The sequence below is a fragment of the Aaosphaeria arxii genome, assembly GCF_010015735.1.
Source record: "Aaosphaeria arxii CBS 175.79 unplaced genomic scaffold BU24scaffold_4, whole genome shotgun sequence".
Lineage (NCBI taxonomy): Eukaryota > Fungi > Ascomycota > Dothideomycetes > Pleosporales > Aaosphaeria > Aaosphaeria arxii.
In genome coordinates this window covers 3,472,856-3,488,295 of record NW_022983477.1, presented here as the reverse complement: position 1 = coordinate 3,488,295, position 15,440 = coordinate 3,472,856, and the positions used below count along the sequence as shown (strand labels likewise).

Genomic DNA, 15,440 nt, shown 5'->3' with positions numbered 1-15,440 from the left:
CATGCACGTGTATAACTACGGATCTTCAAGGGGACATCTTACAATCGGTTCGTGTTTAAAGCTTCTTTCCCTTTTTTGCCTGTCTTTTTTTTCGCGTTTGGGACAAATATAAAAACTTAGAAAGTCTAAAATGGGGCAACCAGTCTTTCTTTTCTAATGTCATGTATTCCGTTGCCTATCAATCGCTTTATACCACTATCATTATTATTTACTGGCTCTTGGGAGGATAACAAGCGCCCATGGGACACATGGTCTGGGGAGGGGGGCCTATAGATTGGGGACATCATGATATATAGAAACAGTGCGCTCGCTCAGAAAGTCCATTGAAGACTCTGCAGCTCAAATGAAAACACTCATTCAGGCAGATCCTGATCAAAACTCCATTTTGTCGTTGATCGTGAATTCTCTGTTGAAGTCTCCATCGCTCCAGATTGCCCAACTTGTTGATTTCGCCATCTCTGCTCGACTACACGACTCGGATGAACGACCAACTTTGCCATTGTGTCTTCTCGTATAAGTCTGTCAAATCCACCGTAAGCGTGCTGAGATGAGAAAGTCGTCCAGCCGAGAGGAATTCGACGAGCAGAGGTTCGCCTTCCAGCGGTCGAAATCATCCGAGGATCAGAGGTCCACCATTGAGCATAGAAAGAAACTAGAGAATCAGAGGTCCGCCATTGAGCATGAAAAGATAGAGGTTCAGAGGTTCGCCATAGAATTGTGTCGAAAGAAGCCTATCGCTCTGGCTTTCCTACAGATCTCCCTCCTACCACGCTTCCGAACGCAATCCTTATATATCATCATAGTCAGGCACTCAAGCCAGGCAACTGGAGAATCCACCAAGACATATGAGAGAAACCCATTGAAAGCCAAGTGCAAGCAGTAACGGATAGGGACTCTGCCGTTCGCTCAGGATAGAAATGCATGACGCTCGACATGGCTTGATTCCAAATGAGGTCGCGAGGACAAGAGACTTGGCCGAGGCAAGACGTCGGAGGATATTTCACATCCCCCAGTCCCCTTTCCTCCCCTCCATGCTTTGGCTAACCTAGTAGCCCTATGGATTTATTTTCGGACGCAGCTGGCTGGCGGCTATGCACCACACCTATGCATGCACCACCCGCATGTTTTAGGTTGGCTATCTGTAAATCCACATTACCTAAGTGTGTTGATGAGATTCGGGGGCTTGCGTGGCTTGCCGGGACTTCGAGTCACGTCCACGTCGCAGGCTGCCGGCGAAGGGGTTGGTTGCCGATACGTGCACGTTCTGAGGAGTGTTTCAATGGGCGGAAGCGAGGCTGCCGAGATGTTTTGAAGTGACTGATTGGCCGTCTGACTTACTCGTTCTAGTCGTAACGCCAAGCGCATCCGTACGTTTACTGTAGCGGACGGGGACATGGACGTGAAACTATGATCGTCACGGGGAGAAAGGGATGTTGAGAGGAGCGCAGAGGAGTGGAGAGGAGATGTATTTATTCCAATGGTTGGCGTTCTGGGTAATTGATCGCGTGATATCATACTCTTTGTGTGTAGTCAATGGGTTCATTTGGTGAGCGTTGTTCTGTGCAGAGAACGTTTGATGGCCATTGGATCTACCGCTAATGCTCCGCGAATCTCTCTACATATTTTCCTTCCTTCTAGAAAAATAATGGTGGACGGTTCGGAATTAGCCGAGAAGGGGGCATCTCGTATGCGAGGTTTAGTTCTGACCCTACACGTAAGTCTAGAGGATGCAAAGGTTGCAATTTAGATATCGAAGAAGCTATCCGTTAAGTCACGTGCATCGGTTCACCCGATATCGATGATTTTGCTGCGGAAGGCGGGGGAAAGCGTTCTAGGCAATGTGGTGCAGCTTCCGCGTAGTCCCTTTCTCTACTTCATGATGATGACGATTACGATTGATGTTATTGTTGGGTTGCGTATGGTTGGTCATAAGGACAGCCATGATTACTTCGGCCGATGCTTTTCAGCGAATCCCTTCCACCGAAAGTTTGCTGAGAGCATCATCCAAACCACATGCCTAATTGGAATCGCACTAGGACAGAGAAGCATTCTTTATCTTGGAACATGATCATGATAACGATAAATTATGGATCTTTTGCGGGGCGCGGGGTTGCTCGCTTGCAAGTCGTGAACAAAAGATGAATGGCGACATGCACGTGACTGGCCGGAACTTGGAAGCCGGTCCCTTCCGCCGCTTTCCGGGCTGGTGGACGGTCAAGCATATCGTACTGGAGGTGGAACGGGAGCAAGTAGATATATCATGTACATTGTAGAAGGGGAGTTTCTCATCCAGATGCACATTTTACCAGTGCCTCTCTATCTCTCCTAAAGGAGATGATTGTTGATTCCTTGTTTGTTTGTTCCCTAGTCTTGATATGTTGTTGATAGCGCCCGGGAAGGATACCGGAGCGCGCTTTCCCTCGGGCAAGTCCCACTGGTGAAATAATTTTCGTACTAGAGCAACTAGTTTGGCAGGCACGACTGGCAGGACAGGCAAGACAGGCAAGAGACATTGGAACTAGCAATTTGCCGTCATAATCCCTTCCCCCCCGCCATTTTCTACCTTAACTGCGTAGGTAGTAGTCTACACCCGTTCCCACTTGCCCTATAATCTCCCCTCCTTCCGCCTTCAATATCCGGTGCTTTGCTTCCTCTTCCACCCACTCCTACCGCACCACACCACACCGCTTCTATCATGCCAGCAACAGACGACAACACCTCCAACCCAGGTACCTCCCAGGACGCTGCTAGCCGGAAACGGACCCATCCTGAGGACTTCAAACGTGCATACAAGGCTTGCATCAATTGTCGCCAAAGGAAAGCAAAATGTATCCTAAGTCCTGGTCCCGAGGGAGACGAATTGAAACCCCCATGCCAAAGATGCCGAAGAGAGATGCGCGAGTGCGTCTTTCGCTCCGAGCGTTCATGGGTAAAGAGACGCAAGCCTGGTCACCCTGCCAATGAAAACGGTAGTAACGAAGACAACTCGACCACAACAGTGGACGGTACTGGATCAGGTCCTGCTCCACCTCAATACACTACTTCGCCTTCTGTGCCTACTATCAATCGAGCCTCATCAGATCATAAGCCATCTACCTCCAGTGTCCCTGGCTTAACCCCTGTAGACACTCCTCGTAGCCAGGACTCCATGTTGTCTCCCTCATCGCATTTGCGACGAATCTCAACATCGCAGCCTGTGGATCTAGCCAATTCAGTCATGAGGACGGTTGTCTCCAGCGGCACAGATGCCCTCAACCTACTCTTTGAGGCTGCTCACCATCGAGACGCCCAGGAGAGTCGCGATCAGACGGCTCATGCCTCTCGTTCATATGAGACCCCCAATTCAGGGACATCGTATCCTCATGCTGAATCATCCCCATTCACATTCAAGGCACAGCCCGTGCAAATGTCACAACCATCGCCAGAGACCCTGAAAATCTGGACGACGTGTCGTTATGTACAGATGGGTTGGTTCTCAGCTCATGAGGCCATCACTTACGTTGATCTCTTCTTCAAAAACTGCTGTCCCCTATCACCAATTCTCTCCGACTTCTATTCTCATCATTCAAACCATTACTCACTCATTGCTCTGGATCCTTTCCTATGTGTTACCATTTTGATGGTTTCATCACGCTACAATATCCTCCCTGGAGTGGGAGGTGCGTCCCGTGGTTACTTTGTACATGACAGACTTTGGGAGCAGTGCCAACGATTCATCATGAAGATCATGCTCGGCCAGGTCAAAACCTCCAAAGCACAGACTCGGACTATTGGCTCGATCGAGGCGCTTCTACTGCTTTCAGAATGGCACCCACGTGCCTTACACTTTCCTACTGCTAGTGACGGATGGGACTGCGAACTGATGGTTGGCGTCAACAATCACACAAACGAAGGGTTGAAGCTACTCGAAGGAGATACATCGTCTAACAGGTGGCTTGAAGATGTAATTGAGCCTGCTAAAAGATCAGATCGAATGTCTTGGATGCTGATGGGCTGTGCACTTTCTTTGGCACAAGAGTTGGGTCTCTTTGAAGATAACAGTAACATCGAGAAGGACCAGATCTCGTACCCCAAGTTCTCCCATGAGTACCTACACCTGCGGCGCATCAGGGCTCGAAAATTGCTTTTCGTCTTTATCGAACAGCTCTCGTGGCGTTTGGGTTGTACATCTATGATACCTCAAAGCCTCAACCATGCACTCATGGAGAAGATCCCTGTTGATTCGACCACTGGGGCAGTAGAGCAATGGCAGTCGTTCATGAGTGCGTGGGTCGAACTGACTCGGCTTTCGCGCTCTGTTTCCGATACTGTTTACCCATCGGCTGCCTTTACGCGTAATTTGTTGCGAACGGGGAGGTACATAGGACTTCTTGAGCACTTCCAACCACTGTTGACAGCATGGCGCCGGAAGTATCTAGACCCCTGCAGTAAGTCACTATAGATTGTATTCCAAAGAAGCAAAAGCTAATCTCTCGGCAGAGCTCGATAGCGGCCTCCATGACATGCTCATGATCGAGTACCATTACGTCCGAATCTACACAAACTCTCTCGGCATGCAGGCCGTTGTTGAACGCACACTAGCAGAATCCGATCCCGACGGCCCGCAAGAAGATATACTGTCAATGACCATTGAGCCGAGAGATTATGAGTTCATCCAGGAGGTTGTCGATGGAAGTCGACAGATACTTCAAAAGACAACGCAGCTAGCCGAGTCTGGAGCATTGCGATACTCGCCAGTTCGCATATTCCTCCGCATCACAACATCTTCGATCTATCTCATCAAAGGCCTGAGTCTTGGTGTTCGTAATGCGAAGCTACAATCCTCTTTGGATATTCTCGACAATGCAATCAATGCATTGCGTCAGAGTGTGTTCGATGATATGCATATTGCCTCTCGCTATTCAACTCTGCTAGAACTACACGTGAAACGTCTTCGCGAAAGTTTTGTAGTCTCCTCTCGTCCACCAAGGCTGCCATCGGGAGCAGATTCAATGGACAAAGGTGCGACCAGGTGCATGGACTTCCTCAATAGCCACAATGCTGGCGGATCAGGCATTGCAGCCCTTGCTGAAGATGTCACTGGTCTTATGCCGGAGGATGACTGGCTCGCACTCCCATTCGATCCCTCCATGGCACCGTTCGGTCTCGACAGTCAACAAAATTTCCAAGGTTTTGATGACGGCACCCTTGATTTTATATGGAATCTGGGAATGTAAAAGTACGATTGCGTAATAATTTCCGAGCACTCATACTGTACTTTACTTCTTCGAGAATGGTTCATGGCTAGAGTCGGGCTCTTCGCGTGACCGTCTGGCCACTTGCTGTGTCATGCCTCCACGTTTACAACTTAGACAAAAGTCACCATCGATGAAAGGGTCAATACTGGGTAGACTAATAATAATTTTATTGCTTACGAATAGATGAATAAACGCTCCAAGATGCTATCATACTTTCAGACCTGCATTCTTAAGGATCGTCAGGCTAAGGAAGATGTTAACTAAAATGCAAACCCTTAAACAAGGTTTCCTCGCAACTCTTGTTCTCGCTCGATTGCCTCGAAAAGACTTTTGAAGTTACCAGCACCGAAACCGTCGAAGTTGTTCCTTTGGATAATCTCGATGAAGACTGTAGGGCGATCCATCAAGTGCTTGGTGAAGAGTTGCAGCAAATAACCGCCCTCATCAAAGTCGATCAGGATATCCAAGCTCTTCAGAGTCTCAAAGTCTTCGTTCAGAGTCAACCCGGCGCGCTTCAGTCGCATCTTCATCGAATCATAGTATGTCTCCGGCACTTTGATGAACTCGACTCCTCGAGCCTTGAGGTTGGTGATGGCAGAGATAATGTCATCTGTGCGTAAAGCAATGTGCTGCACACCCGCGCCGCCATAGAAGTCGACGTATTCTTCGATTTGGGATTGCTTCTTTCCCTTTGCTGGCTCATTGATGGGCATCTTGACAACATCGTTGGGAGAGCTCATCACGATTGATTTAAGAGCAGAGTATTCTCTGAAGTTTCGCATTAGCGTTTACCCACATGGCTCGGATTGTCTCAAACTTACGTGCAGATATCCTTGTCGTCCACCGACCAGAAGCGGTGGAATCCCAGTACTTTCTCGTAGTACTCGCAGATGTTCTCCATCTCGTCCCAATCCTGGTTGCCGACGCAATGATCGATTGCCTCAAGCTTAATCTGTGGGAGGAACTTAGAGAGTGGGTCCTTGGAGGTCATTTCTGAGCGATATCCGGGCAAGAAGACGCCGTTGTAGTTCTTCTTCTCGATGAGAGTGTGCGTGGTGTCGCCGTATGTCTTGATGGTCGCGAGTCGGATTGATCCACTCTCATCGCTACGCTCATGGGGAGCAGCAATTACCTCTGCGCCAGCAGACACTGCAGATTGGTAAATGGCATCAAGGTTGTCGACCTCAAATGCGACATCTGATTGAAGGTTAGTATATCAAATTTCGTATATGTAGGGCACGCCAAACCTTTTACGGCGTCTCCATGTCGCTCCTGATGCGCATGGATCTCCCTGAGCAGCTTTCCCTCTTCGTCGCCGAATCGGGAGCTCTGTTCCAGGCATCGCAGTGGCGAAGTCAAGACGAAAGTCACGCCTCCGTTCCTCACGACATGGGAAGCAATCGCTCGAGAGCCGGTCTCAAGACCCCTGTACGCGACACGCTCGAAGCCCATGCGCGAGACATAGAAGGCAGCGGCTTGTTTGGCATTTCCAACGTACCAGTGGACATGGTGGTATCCACGGTATGCCGACAATTCTGAGCTGGTAGATGGGAGGCTGTTGTTTGATTGGGGGGATCTCGGTGGCGAAAGTGCGGCGGGGGCCATTGTTGCTGACTTGGATATTTGATAGATGCAAAAGATTCAGCGACTTTTTGACGACTTTGATATCAAACGCAGCAGTGTTGTATTCGAGTTGGCCGAACTACTGGACTTTAAATAATAGAAAGGGGTTATGAAATCGCACACCTTATCACCCCCTCTTTATTCAATCCCCGATGACCCCAGATCCAACAATCTCTGCCTCGCTTTCTCACGCTTCCCCATGCCCGCTTTCTGCTATGACGAAGCATCAGCATCCTGACTTTCCTAAGCCGAGCCATGAGGTTCCTTCGCGTACCGACAACGAGTGCGCTGTGATTGGCTCGGTGTTGTGGCTGGTAGCCGTGTTCGGTTGGTCGTGGAATAGGTGTGGCGGTGCACCGCATGTATCCGCTATAGACCGCTGGGAGACTGTAGAAATACGATTACGACCAGACACGGGACAGAACAGGTACCGCGGAATGAGGACGAAGATAGGTTCCGCAGTGAATCTTCTCGGAATGCACGAGTAGCAGACCCCGAATTGCGATTTTGTCAGCTTTGCTATGCCGGTCAATGTTGAGAACTATCTTTCCTGATACTGTTCCTTTAGCTGCTTCTGATTCACTGGTACTTGACATTGTCCATCCGTATCCTCTACACTTCTTATTTCTCTGTATATTGTCACCGTATACACCTATAATTCGTACATCCCTCCTGGAGAAAACAACAGCTGAATTTTTGTTATTTCACCAAATCAACACAGTCCCGGGGCAATCATGGCAATTCCAACTCCCGATACGAAACTATCGGCCAACGACACCCGTATTCTAAACGCACTCTTTGACCCAGAAACCCTTCCCTCATCCGTCGCCAAAGCAAGAGACATCTCCACAATCGACAGCACTCTCCCGTCCCATCCAACCATCCCACAATCTGAACTTTCCACCCTGGAGACACAACAAAATGAAATCGTCTCAAAAGTCTCCTCGACATCACCATCAGCACAAGAGGACCAAACCACCATAATCGATTCCAGTCTCTCCACTCTGGACGAAATAATCCAATCATGTCCGAAATATCCCAGCGCCTACCTCAACCGCGCAATGGTCCAACGCATGAAGCTTGAAAACACCATCACCGACACCACGCCACAGAAGTCCTTCTTCACCTCCCAAGAATCATCAGAACCCATCAACTCCCTATTCAAAGACCTATCCCAAGCCATCCAACTCTCCATGCCCTCCACCCCCTCCTCACCCGTCTCCCCCTACCAGGCACGCATCCTGCGAACAGCACACTCGCACCGCGCGTATCTGTATCTCAAAGCCTCAGAGAGCGGACAGGAGTGGGACGGCAAGGGCAAGGCGGAGCTTGAGGAGCTGGCGTCCGGGGACTTTTCGGCGGCAGCGAGGTATGGCGACGAGGTTGCGAGGGAGATGAGCGTCAGGACGAATCCGTATGCGAAGATGTGTGGGGCGATCGTGAGGAATGCGCTGGCGGAGGAGAGGAGGGAGGCCGCGCAGTTTTCGAGTCTGTGATTTGCGAACTTTGGGGGCGTAAGTAGATAAGAACCAGATGAGGGCTCTGCTAGGTGTATCAGATACGACATAAAATCAGTGGAGGTTGCTAAATGAATCAGGAGGTGTCAGCATGATTGTATATGTTCGTTAGATTCGTAGTGGTATAATGATATCCAAACGCCTAGAAAATCCCTCCAATGCTTGCGAATAATGCCAATATGCTACCTCCATGACGTCTTAATAAATCACAACCAAGTACATGCTGCCGCAAAAACAATGCCACAAAAATTCCACACTATCATCTACTCTATATGGCTCCACTCCTCAGCCCTGCCATCGTACTCGACATTGCCGGCACCAAATGCTGGCTTACGGGCGTACTGGAACTCTTTGGTAGCAGGAAGATATATCTAACAAGAATACTCTTCTCATCCTTGATAACGTGGATACCATTCCCCTTCGAGTTGCCCGGGCCAGAAACTTCGCACCCGATCAACAGCCTCATATTGCTCAGCCCACTGTTCCGCCAACTGAGCGCCGAGGGTGAATACACGGCCGAGGTAGAAGGTTCTTCAGCAAGGTACACGCCCTTTCCGTGGGCAGCACCCGTGCGTTGGAGGGCAGTCCCGGACTTGATGCGAAGTCCCTGTGCGAGGATGGCTGGTAGACGGTCCAGTGATGTGCCGTGGAAGAGGACGCGAGTGCTCGACTTGAAGGCCGTCATGGTACTCGCGAATCCGACTTCTAGATGCGGCGCTGCGTTTGCAAGCACAAATTGATGTGTCCCAACCGGGAGCCCAGGTATCTTGCAATTGCCCCTCGCAGACGCAATGAAGCCGCGGAAGTGGCTGCAGGCCCATGTTAACAACACCTCAGCATTGTAATGATATTCCCTGAGAATAAGGGATAGGTGGACTGCATCTCGTAGGATACTCAACGGCGGTAGAGCCTCCAGAACATTGATCACAAACTGGGGGTTGGTGATTGGGCATCCTGGGAGAAGTTCCATGTTGTTGGCTTTCGCAGCCACGTATACAGCCGTTAGGAGCATGTCGACAGCAAAGACATCGGAGCGTAGCTCGGGTATGCGGATATCTAGAGGAAGCCTGTTCCACATCGTACTACATGATGGTGTTTGGCACGGCATTGCTCTTCGCATTTGCGTATTGTTAGCCCCGTGGCTGGATCCGCATACCACACACTTATATGCGAGTTTAAGAAGCTCTCCGCTAAGGAAGGTGTGTAGTGAAGCAATCTTCAGATCGTTTTGCTTGATGTATTGATGCAAAATACGGTTTAACTGCCAGGTCAGAGCGCTGTTGCGGCCCCGGCAGTAAACGAGCTCAGGCGCCTCCGCCTCATGGGCAGGCACCCAAGGGCTAAGATGTTCCATGTCGGCATCGGCTGTATCAAATTCATCATCTAGATGCAGACAGAAGCCTGTGGGTACTTCTCCTGCCCAATCGATGAACAACCGAAGGAGAAGATTCTTGGAATCGCGGAGACCCAACGCCGTGCGCTGCATTTCTGTCAACGATGACAATGGGAAACTTATTTCGATCTCCTTATCGCCGCGTTTTTCGACGGCACTAGCCATAGTAATTGGCAACAATGCTAACTCATCGTCTAACGGTGTTGTATCTTCGATGTTGAGTGTTCCCAAGAGCAGTGCGGTACCCACTGGATCTCGAGACTTCAGTGCTAATTTGACATCCGCCAATCGATCCGCTTCATCAACAATGGCTTTGGTGATTGGCGCGAAGTAATCGCTCGCAGCGATCAGATGGGCATCTGGGATTTTACCAGTGAGGACTTCCAGACCAAGAACTCGTGCCATCGCGGTCAGGGCGGTAATGTCGTTATCGCACATATCGTCATCTTGCACCCAACCGGCCAGTACAACTTCAGTAACAAGTCGATACACTGCCTTGTTCTGATGAAGATCAATGATTCTCTGACACGCATCGGCTCCTTCTTGTGTGATAGTAAGCAATGCTTCTAGGGCCTCCGCGACACCGAGCGTGACTTCTTTCTTCTTGATGAGTTTGGAAGCTACGAACTGCATCATCTTCTCATTAGGATGATCTTGAGCGTTTCTAAGGGCTTTCAAGATTCTAAGGATACAGTCTCGCTCGAGAGGTACCCCTGCCCCAAGCTCTTGGAGGAGCAATTCTTTCTTTTGAATTTCGCCGCCGTTCAATATGCAGTGAATCGGGACTCTGTTCGAGCCTACATATTCCTCGAGTCGTGTAATGACAGGGATGAATCCTGATACACTTTGGACCCATAAACGAGTATCTAGCCGGAGCACTGCAGAGTTCGCGCTCTTCGGCGACGAGATCATGCAGTCCCCTAAGAGAGCATAGATGTCCAGCATGTGCAAAGTCCACGCAGAAGCATCAAATCGCTGCAGCAAATAATCGGCAAGCTTATCAGCAGACTCGCAGATTTGCTCGAAGAGAACACCACGCCAGCACTGGACTATATCTCGATCGGTACATTGCGCAAGTAGTCTGACCAGTTTGACACAGCTTTCGCCTTTGCCTGTTAATGAGGTATCCGTTGATTCAGACAGTGGCTTGACTAGGTCCCCAGGTAAGAGTGTGATTTGTGCAAGGCATCTGCATTTTAGAATGTAATCTAGTCCGGCCTTTTTGCAGATGACCAAAGCTAGGCGGCGTCGCTCGATTTCTTTCGTTCCTTTCCAGACATCGAGTATGGCATCGATGATCCGCTGCGACGCGTCTCCAATAGGAGGGCCCCCTATCAAGCGGTCCGTGCAGAGTGCTGCGACCGCCTCTTCCAGTGCATCTTTTTCGGTTGGTGTGGTGGTAATTTTCCTCCCGTCATTTCCAGCGCAAATTTCCATTATCATCTTGAAATCCTCAGGAGATGGTAGTAACTCCAAATGCTTTCTCAACCAAACATCCAGCAGGAAATAACATTTAGTTGAGCTCTTGAGGACCAGGAAGAAAGAATGCAATTCGTCCGCCAGGTGGTGCCACTCAAGGCGATTGTCAATATGTGTTCGAAGCGCTGTCCGGCATTCTCTGATACAGGTCTCAATCCCCTGAACGAGCCACGTTCGAATCATCAACTTGCATAAATCTGCACTTGCCGGATGTTCAAAAGCGACAATGAGATCAGATAGATCGTCGATGTGGAACCCTCCGATATCATTCTTAGACGTCCATAACGTGAGGACAGCATCATGTATGCAAGACCCGGAGGCATTAATGAGATTCTCCACGGCTTTGAAAAGTTGTAGACTTTCGACAATAATTGGGCGTGCATTTAGAAGTCGGAAGAATGCCTCAAATGATTCATCGCTCGATTGAAGTACGCCCGTCAGGACTTCGTCTAGGCGATCGAGAATTTCCTTTAGTTCTTCTCTTTTACAATTTGTGACTTCGAACACCAACCCTCGAAAGCGTACGATGGACTTGGTGGCACCATACTGTGCAATAAGTCCTTCCTTCAAAGTCTTGTTGTTTCCAATAATGAAGTCGGGCCCGTCTAAAGCCATTATATCCGGTAACACGGCGCGCTTCATAATGTTGATGCTATCGAGCATGCAGACCCGATCCAAGTTAGGCTCCCATGACGACCAAACCCGCCACGAGGGGAATTGGGAATCCAGTAAATTGGTTGATCGCAAAGTCTTGTCTCGGGAAGTCGAAGGCACGTTGATTGCGTACTTGCCGAACCACGCAGTAACGGAGCGGGCGGTTGTCCACTGAGACTTGAGTCTCAATCCCTCCAGATGCAAGGCAAATGACTCGAACGCACTTCGCGTCAGGATGGCAAAATCAGGAAGGTGGTCCATATTGTAGATGGTGTTATTATCCAAAATAGTACAAACACCCTCGAGAAACTTCCCGGCTGCACCTAGCCCGTGAGAGACGAATGGTAGTAGTTGTCTTGCCCATGATGCTTCCTGATCACTCACTGACCCCGGATTACACCCATTGGCGGCGATAAGAGATTGAAGATGTGCCTCGAGGCCGAAGAAGGTTGTAGGCGTGACACTAAGATTAACATTTAGTAGAGCTCGCACCGACGTAGGAGACATGGCATAAGCGCATGCCGCCACAGCGACATCTCGAGCTTCATGGCTATCGATCAGCGAGGACAGTCGTATGTCGACTTCTTGCTGCGTGAGCTTGCCTTTCCTCTTGAGATATTGGTCGGTGTGTTTCCTCAGCAGTTCACAAGGAAAGCGTTGATCCGACGGATGGAGAAATCCTGCTGTAAACTCGATCTGTTGATGCCATTCCTCACTATCTTTCTTTCCTCCGAAAATCGACTTCTTCGAGGCACCAACGGATATGCGCTTTACGTGGACCCCGGTCCGATCTAGTGTTGTGGAAAGGAATAGGCCGTTCATATCAACTCGTGGAGCAACCCCGATGTGAGATACATCGAGATTATATCGCTCTTCCAGTAGTTACGGCCTATCCATTACTCAAGTGAGCAAAATGAAATCGACGTGTATATCGGTCGCTGCCTCCAGAAGGCTGAGAAATGGCTGAACAAGGATGTGAAACAGGACGAATGATATGCAGTAAAGATAGGTACAGAGTAATGATGGTCCTTTCTGATTGGGTATTAGGTTATGCGGGCTTGATGAGAGTTCTGATGAACATTAACCAAGGTTAAGGTATATTGAACAAAAGGAAGAGAACCATGGAACAGCGCGGGCGGGTAAGATAGCCTACCTACGTATTTCTAATGTGATGTATAGTTGAAGTATAGATCGACCTTCTCCATTTTGGGTAGTATAGAAGTCTTCCAATGCGGCAGGCACTTCAACTAGGTTGATGAGGCTGAGCAAGGCACAGACCGGCGAAGCTTGACTACGGCCTCACCGGGTGCCCAATACGACAATACCGTGTGGGTGCATCATGATTTAACAAAGTGACCCCACACAACTCACTATGCGTTGCGCGCTAATGTACACCCGTAGAGTTATCAGGTAGAAAGAAGCGAGGCTTGGTCAAGGTTGTCGGTTGCCTTGGTGGCCGAGTACCGCATTTCTACATCTGGAGATTGATAGGAACATAGTATTTTTCTTTGTTAAATATCGTGATCGGCTTATTCTATTAGACCTGACTCGAAGTCAAGGCCGACAAATAGCTTGTCACCTTCTTGTGGCGTTGTAGGCAATTCAACCGTTCCTGCGCCACGTCAACGAGACATATTTGCTGCGGAGCATGGAGTACTTAGTAGTTGAATTGCATACTACGCCCAAACCTCCCCTTGTCTATCCATAGCAGGTGCACCTGAGGCTTCTTTACAATTCTGTGAATCTACAATGTAAATGTATCTATTTCTATAACACCTAACAAGTCCAACAAAGTCCGAAAAGCCGATTCACCAGATTCGTATTGTTGTCGAACCAACGCCATAAACCCAAAGATCTCACATCGTGATGCACTTGCCATCATTCGGATCTGGGAGTGCACCTCTATTGTTGCGCAAGTATTGCGCAGCTTGTTTGATAAAATCGCCAGTCTTGTGAAAACACACGCGATTGCCTTTAGCATCTCGCACGGCTTCTCCTATCGTGAAATCGTAGGACTGTCCAGTATGACTGTCTTTTGCGGGGCATCTAAGGCCATCGAGAGCTTTCTGTTCTAATTCGGGGACTGTGACGTGATTAGCAACCTCACGTTTATGAACCCAGGCGCACAGAACTTACGAGTAGCAACATATGCCATGAACAGATCAACAGCGTGTCGACTAGGTAGGGTGTCACTGCTCTGATCTTCAAGCAGGATTTTGGCCAAATCCTCCATCTGGGTGATCGTCTCTGGCCGTACGCCCTTGGACATTTCGGCTTGTTCGACTTGCAGCTTGGCCAGTTGCTTGCCCTTTGGATGCCAGATAATCCCCTTGATATCTTTAGACGTAAACATTTGGCGGCTAAGGGGATTTCGCATAACGCCTCCATTTGCGGTAATGGCTTGAACAAGCTCCTCCATATCCCAAGCGTAGTTGTCCTCCGTAACCCAGAAGTCCTCCCGGGGAACATCCTTGATTTCATCACCCAGCATAGTTTCGGTGTTAACATAGGTCTTGTTCAGATGCTCATGCTGGACATGCATGAGTGCGATCTCGGGAAAGTACTTCAAGTCGTCTGGCAATGCGGCTTCGAGGGATCGTACACGTTTGACGAGGGCATCCCTAACGATATCGTCATCAACAGTGGACGTATTTCCCGGTGAGTGCCGTAGCCACCCCATTAGACTTTCAAGATCTGTGATTGAGAGACCAACTGCATTCTCTTTGTCAGATTGAATGGTCCTTGCAAAAGACCTCGCACTGCATGGTGGCGAATACTTTTGCAATGTTGTGCTATTACTTCCGTTTACAATCGCCTCGATTCTGGGTGTGTCTGGAGATACTGGCATATTGCTCCTTTTTCTAAGTTTCTCTAGATGAAGTAGATCCTTCAAAATGGTATTGGCCTGTTGTCGTAGTGAGGTATAACTTTGGGCGAAATCCTGTTTTGTAGACTCTAAGTCTTTCGGCAGCTGAGTAGCCGTCTTGGGCTTCTTCCGTGAGAACATGGTACTTGCGGTGAATTTGGGAGGCTCTTGGGTGGAAGCCCGTTGTGCATTCGTGGTGACTGATATGGTGGATTTTCCTGCAGGTTCTGGCGCTGGAGGTTCAGGTTGCTTGGAAAGGACAGCCAGGTAATTAGCGACGTCCGGATCGTGAGGAGCATGTCTCCTCAATTCGTTCGCATTGTCCATGGCTGCATCAAGCCACCCAACAGAGATATAGTGCTCCACAAGAAGTTTGCGTGCACCGAGTGCTGGTGGATGTCTTGATATGTCCTCCAGCAGTTCACCTATCAAAACCATATCAGGCTCACCAGAGCCTGTTCCACCTGCTGAGGCCGTAGCCTGACCAGCAGGCGTTGATCGAAGTGTCATCCGCATAGCTACAGCTTGTAATGGGCGATAGACAGTTTAACGAAAGTCGTGTGCTATACCTGCAGTGATATTGATTTCAAAAATGTTCGCAGAGTGGACATGCCATCAACATCGGATCTTAGGCACTAGGTTGACAAACTGATCCTTTGATGCTTTGGCCT

At 49.2% G+C, this 15,440-nt stretch overlaps 6 protein-coding genes across 6 annotated transcripts; 3 read left to right on the top strand and 3 right to left on the bottom strand.

Annotated features, from left to right (window-relative positions):
* Positions 1-417: 417 nt before the first annotated feature.
* On the top strand, positions 418-1,019 carry BU24DRAFT_202582 (uncharacterized protein). The gene has a single exon (XM_033521838.1). It carries the CDS (start codon positions 548-550, stop codon positions 881-883), a length of 336 nt encoding a protein of 111 aa, XP_033384818.1. The 5' UTR covers positions 418-547; the 3' UTR covers positions 884-1,019.
* Positions 1,020-2,594: 1,575 nt separating this feature from the next.
* Positions 2,595-5,364, top strand: BU24DRAFT_202519 (uncharacterized protein). Its single transcript, XM_033521835.1, has 2 exons — positions 2,595-4,427; positions 4,480-5,364. Exons 1-2 carry the CDS (start codon positions 2,696-2,698, stop codon positions 5,214-5,216), a joined length of 2,469 nt encoding a protein of 822 aa, XP_033384817.1. The 5' UTR covers positions 2,595-2,695; the 3' UTR covers positions 5,217-5,364.
* Positions 5,365-5,422: 58 nt separating this feature from the next.
* BU24DRAFT_370366 (4-hydroxyphenylpyruvate dioxygenase) lies at positions 5,423-6,914 on the bottom strand. The gene is made up of 3 exons (XM_033524429.1): positions 6,485-6,914; positions 6,059-6,434; positions 5,423-6,005 (listed from the first exon to the last, which is right to left on the bottom strand). The coding sequence occupies exons 1-3, from the start codon at positions 6,840-6,842 to the stop codon at positions 5,513-5,515; spliced, it is 1,227 nt and encodes a 408-aa protein (XP_033384816.1). The 5' UTR covers positions 6,843-6,914; the 3' UTR covers positions 5,423-5,512.
* A 225-nt stretch (positions 6,915-7,139) lies between these two features.
* BU24DRAFT_202521 (uncharacterized protein) lies at positions 7,140-8,501 on the top strand. Its single transcript, XM_033521836.1, has one exon. The coding sequence runs from the start codon at positions 7,595-7,597 to the stop codon at positions 8,354-8,356; it is 762 nt and encodes a 253-aa protein (XP_033384815.1). The 5' UTR covers positions 7,140-7,594; the 3' UTR covers positions 8,357-8,501.
* Positions 8,502-8,524: 23 nt separating this feature from the next.
* BU24DRAFT_422819 (uncharacterized protein) lies at positions 8,525-12,982 on the bottom strand. The gene has a single exon (XM_033528086.1). The coding sequence runs from the start codon at positions 12,723-12,725 to the stop codon at positions 8,646-8,648; it is 4,080 nt and encodes a 1,359-aa protein (XP_033384814.1). The 5' UTR covers positions 12,726-12,982; the 3' UTR covers positions 8,525-8,645.
* Positions 12,983-13,629: 647 nt separating this feature from the next.
* Positions 13,630-15,415, bottom strand: BU24DRAFT_202478 (uncharacterized protein). Its single transcript, XM_033521833.1, has 2 exons — positions 14,040-15,415; positions 13,630-13,986 (listed from the first exon to the last, which is right to left on the bottom strand). Exons 1-2 carry the CDS (start codon positions 15,283-15,285, stop codon positions 13,760-13,762), a joined length of 1,473 nt encoding a protein of 490 aa, XP_033384813.1. The 5' UTR covers positions 15,286-15,415; the 3' UTR covers positions 13,630-13,759.
* Positions 15,416-15,440: the final 25 nt, after the last annotated feature.

Coding starts and splice junctions, on each gene's coding strand:
- BU24DRAFT_202582 (XM_033521838.1), top strand. CDS start 548: ATGAGAAAGTCGTCCAGCCGAGAGGAATTCGACGAGCAGAGGTTCGCC.
- BU24DRAFT_202519 (XM_033521835.1), top strand. CDS start 2,696: ATGCCAGCAACAGACGACAACACCTCCAACCCAGGTACCTCCCAGGAC. Junction 4,428..4,479: donor GAAGTATCTAGACCCCTGCA/GTAAGTCACTAT, acceptor ATCTCTCGGCAG/AGCTCGATAGCGGCCTCCAT.
- BU24DRAFT_370366 (XM_033524429.1), bottom strand. CDS start 6,842: ATGGCCCCCGCCGCACTTTCGCCACCGAGATCCCCCCAATCAAACAAC. Junction 6,435..6,484: donor ACATGGAGACGCCGTAAAAG/GTTTGGCGTGCC, acceptor ACCTTCAATCAG/ATGTCGCATTTGAGGTCGAC. Junction 6,006..6,058: donor GACGACAAGGATATCTGCAC/GTAAGTTTGAGA, acceptor GCGAAACTTCAG/AGAATACTCTGCTCTTAAAT.
- BU24DRAFT_202521 (XM_033521836.1), top strand. CDS start 7,595: ATGGCAATTCCAACTCCCGATACGAAACTATCGGCCAACGACACCCGT.
- BU24DRAFT_422819 (XM_033528086.1), bottom strand. CDS start 12,725: ATGAACGGCCTATTCCTTTCCACAACACTAGATCGGACCGGGGTCCAC.
- BU24DRAFT_202478 (XM_033521833.1), bottom strand. CDS start 15,285: ATGCGGATGACACTTCGATCAACGCCTGCTGGTCAGGCTACGGCCTCA. Junction 13,987..14,039: donor CATGGCATATGTTGCTACTC/GTAAGTTCTGTG, acceptor ATCACGTCACAG/TCCCCGAATTAGAACAGAAA.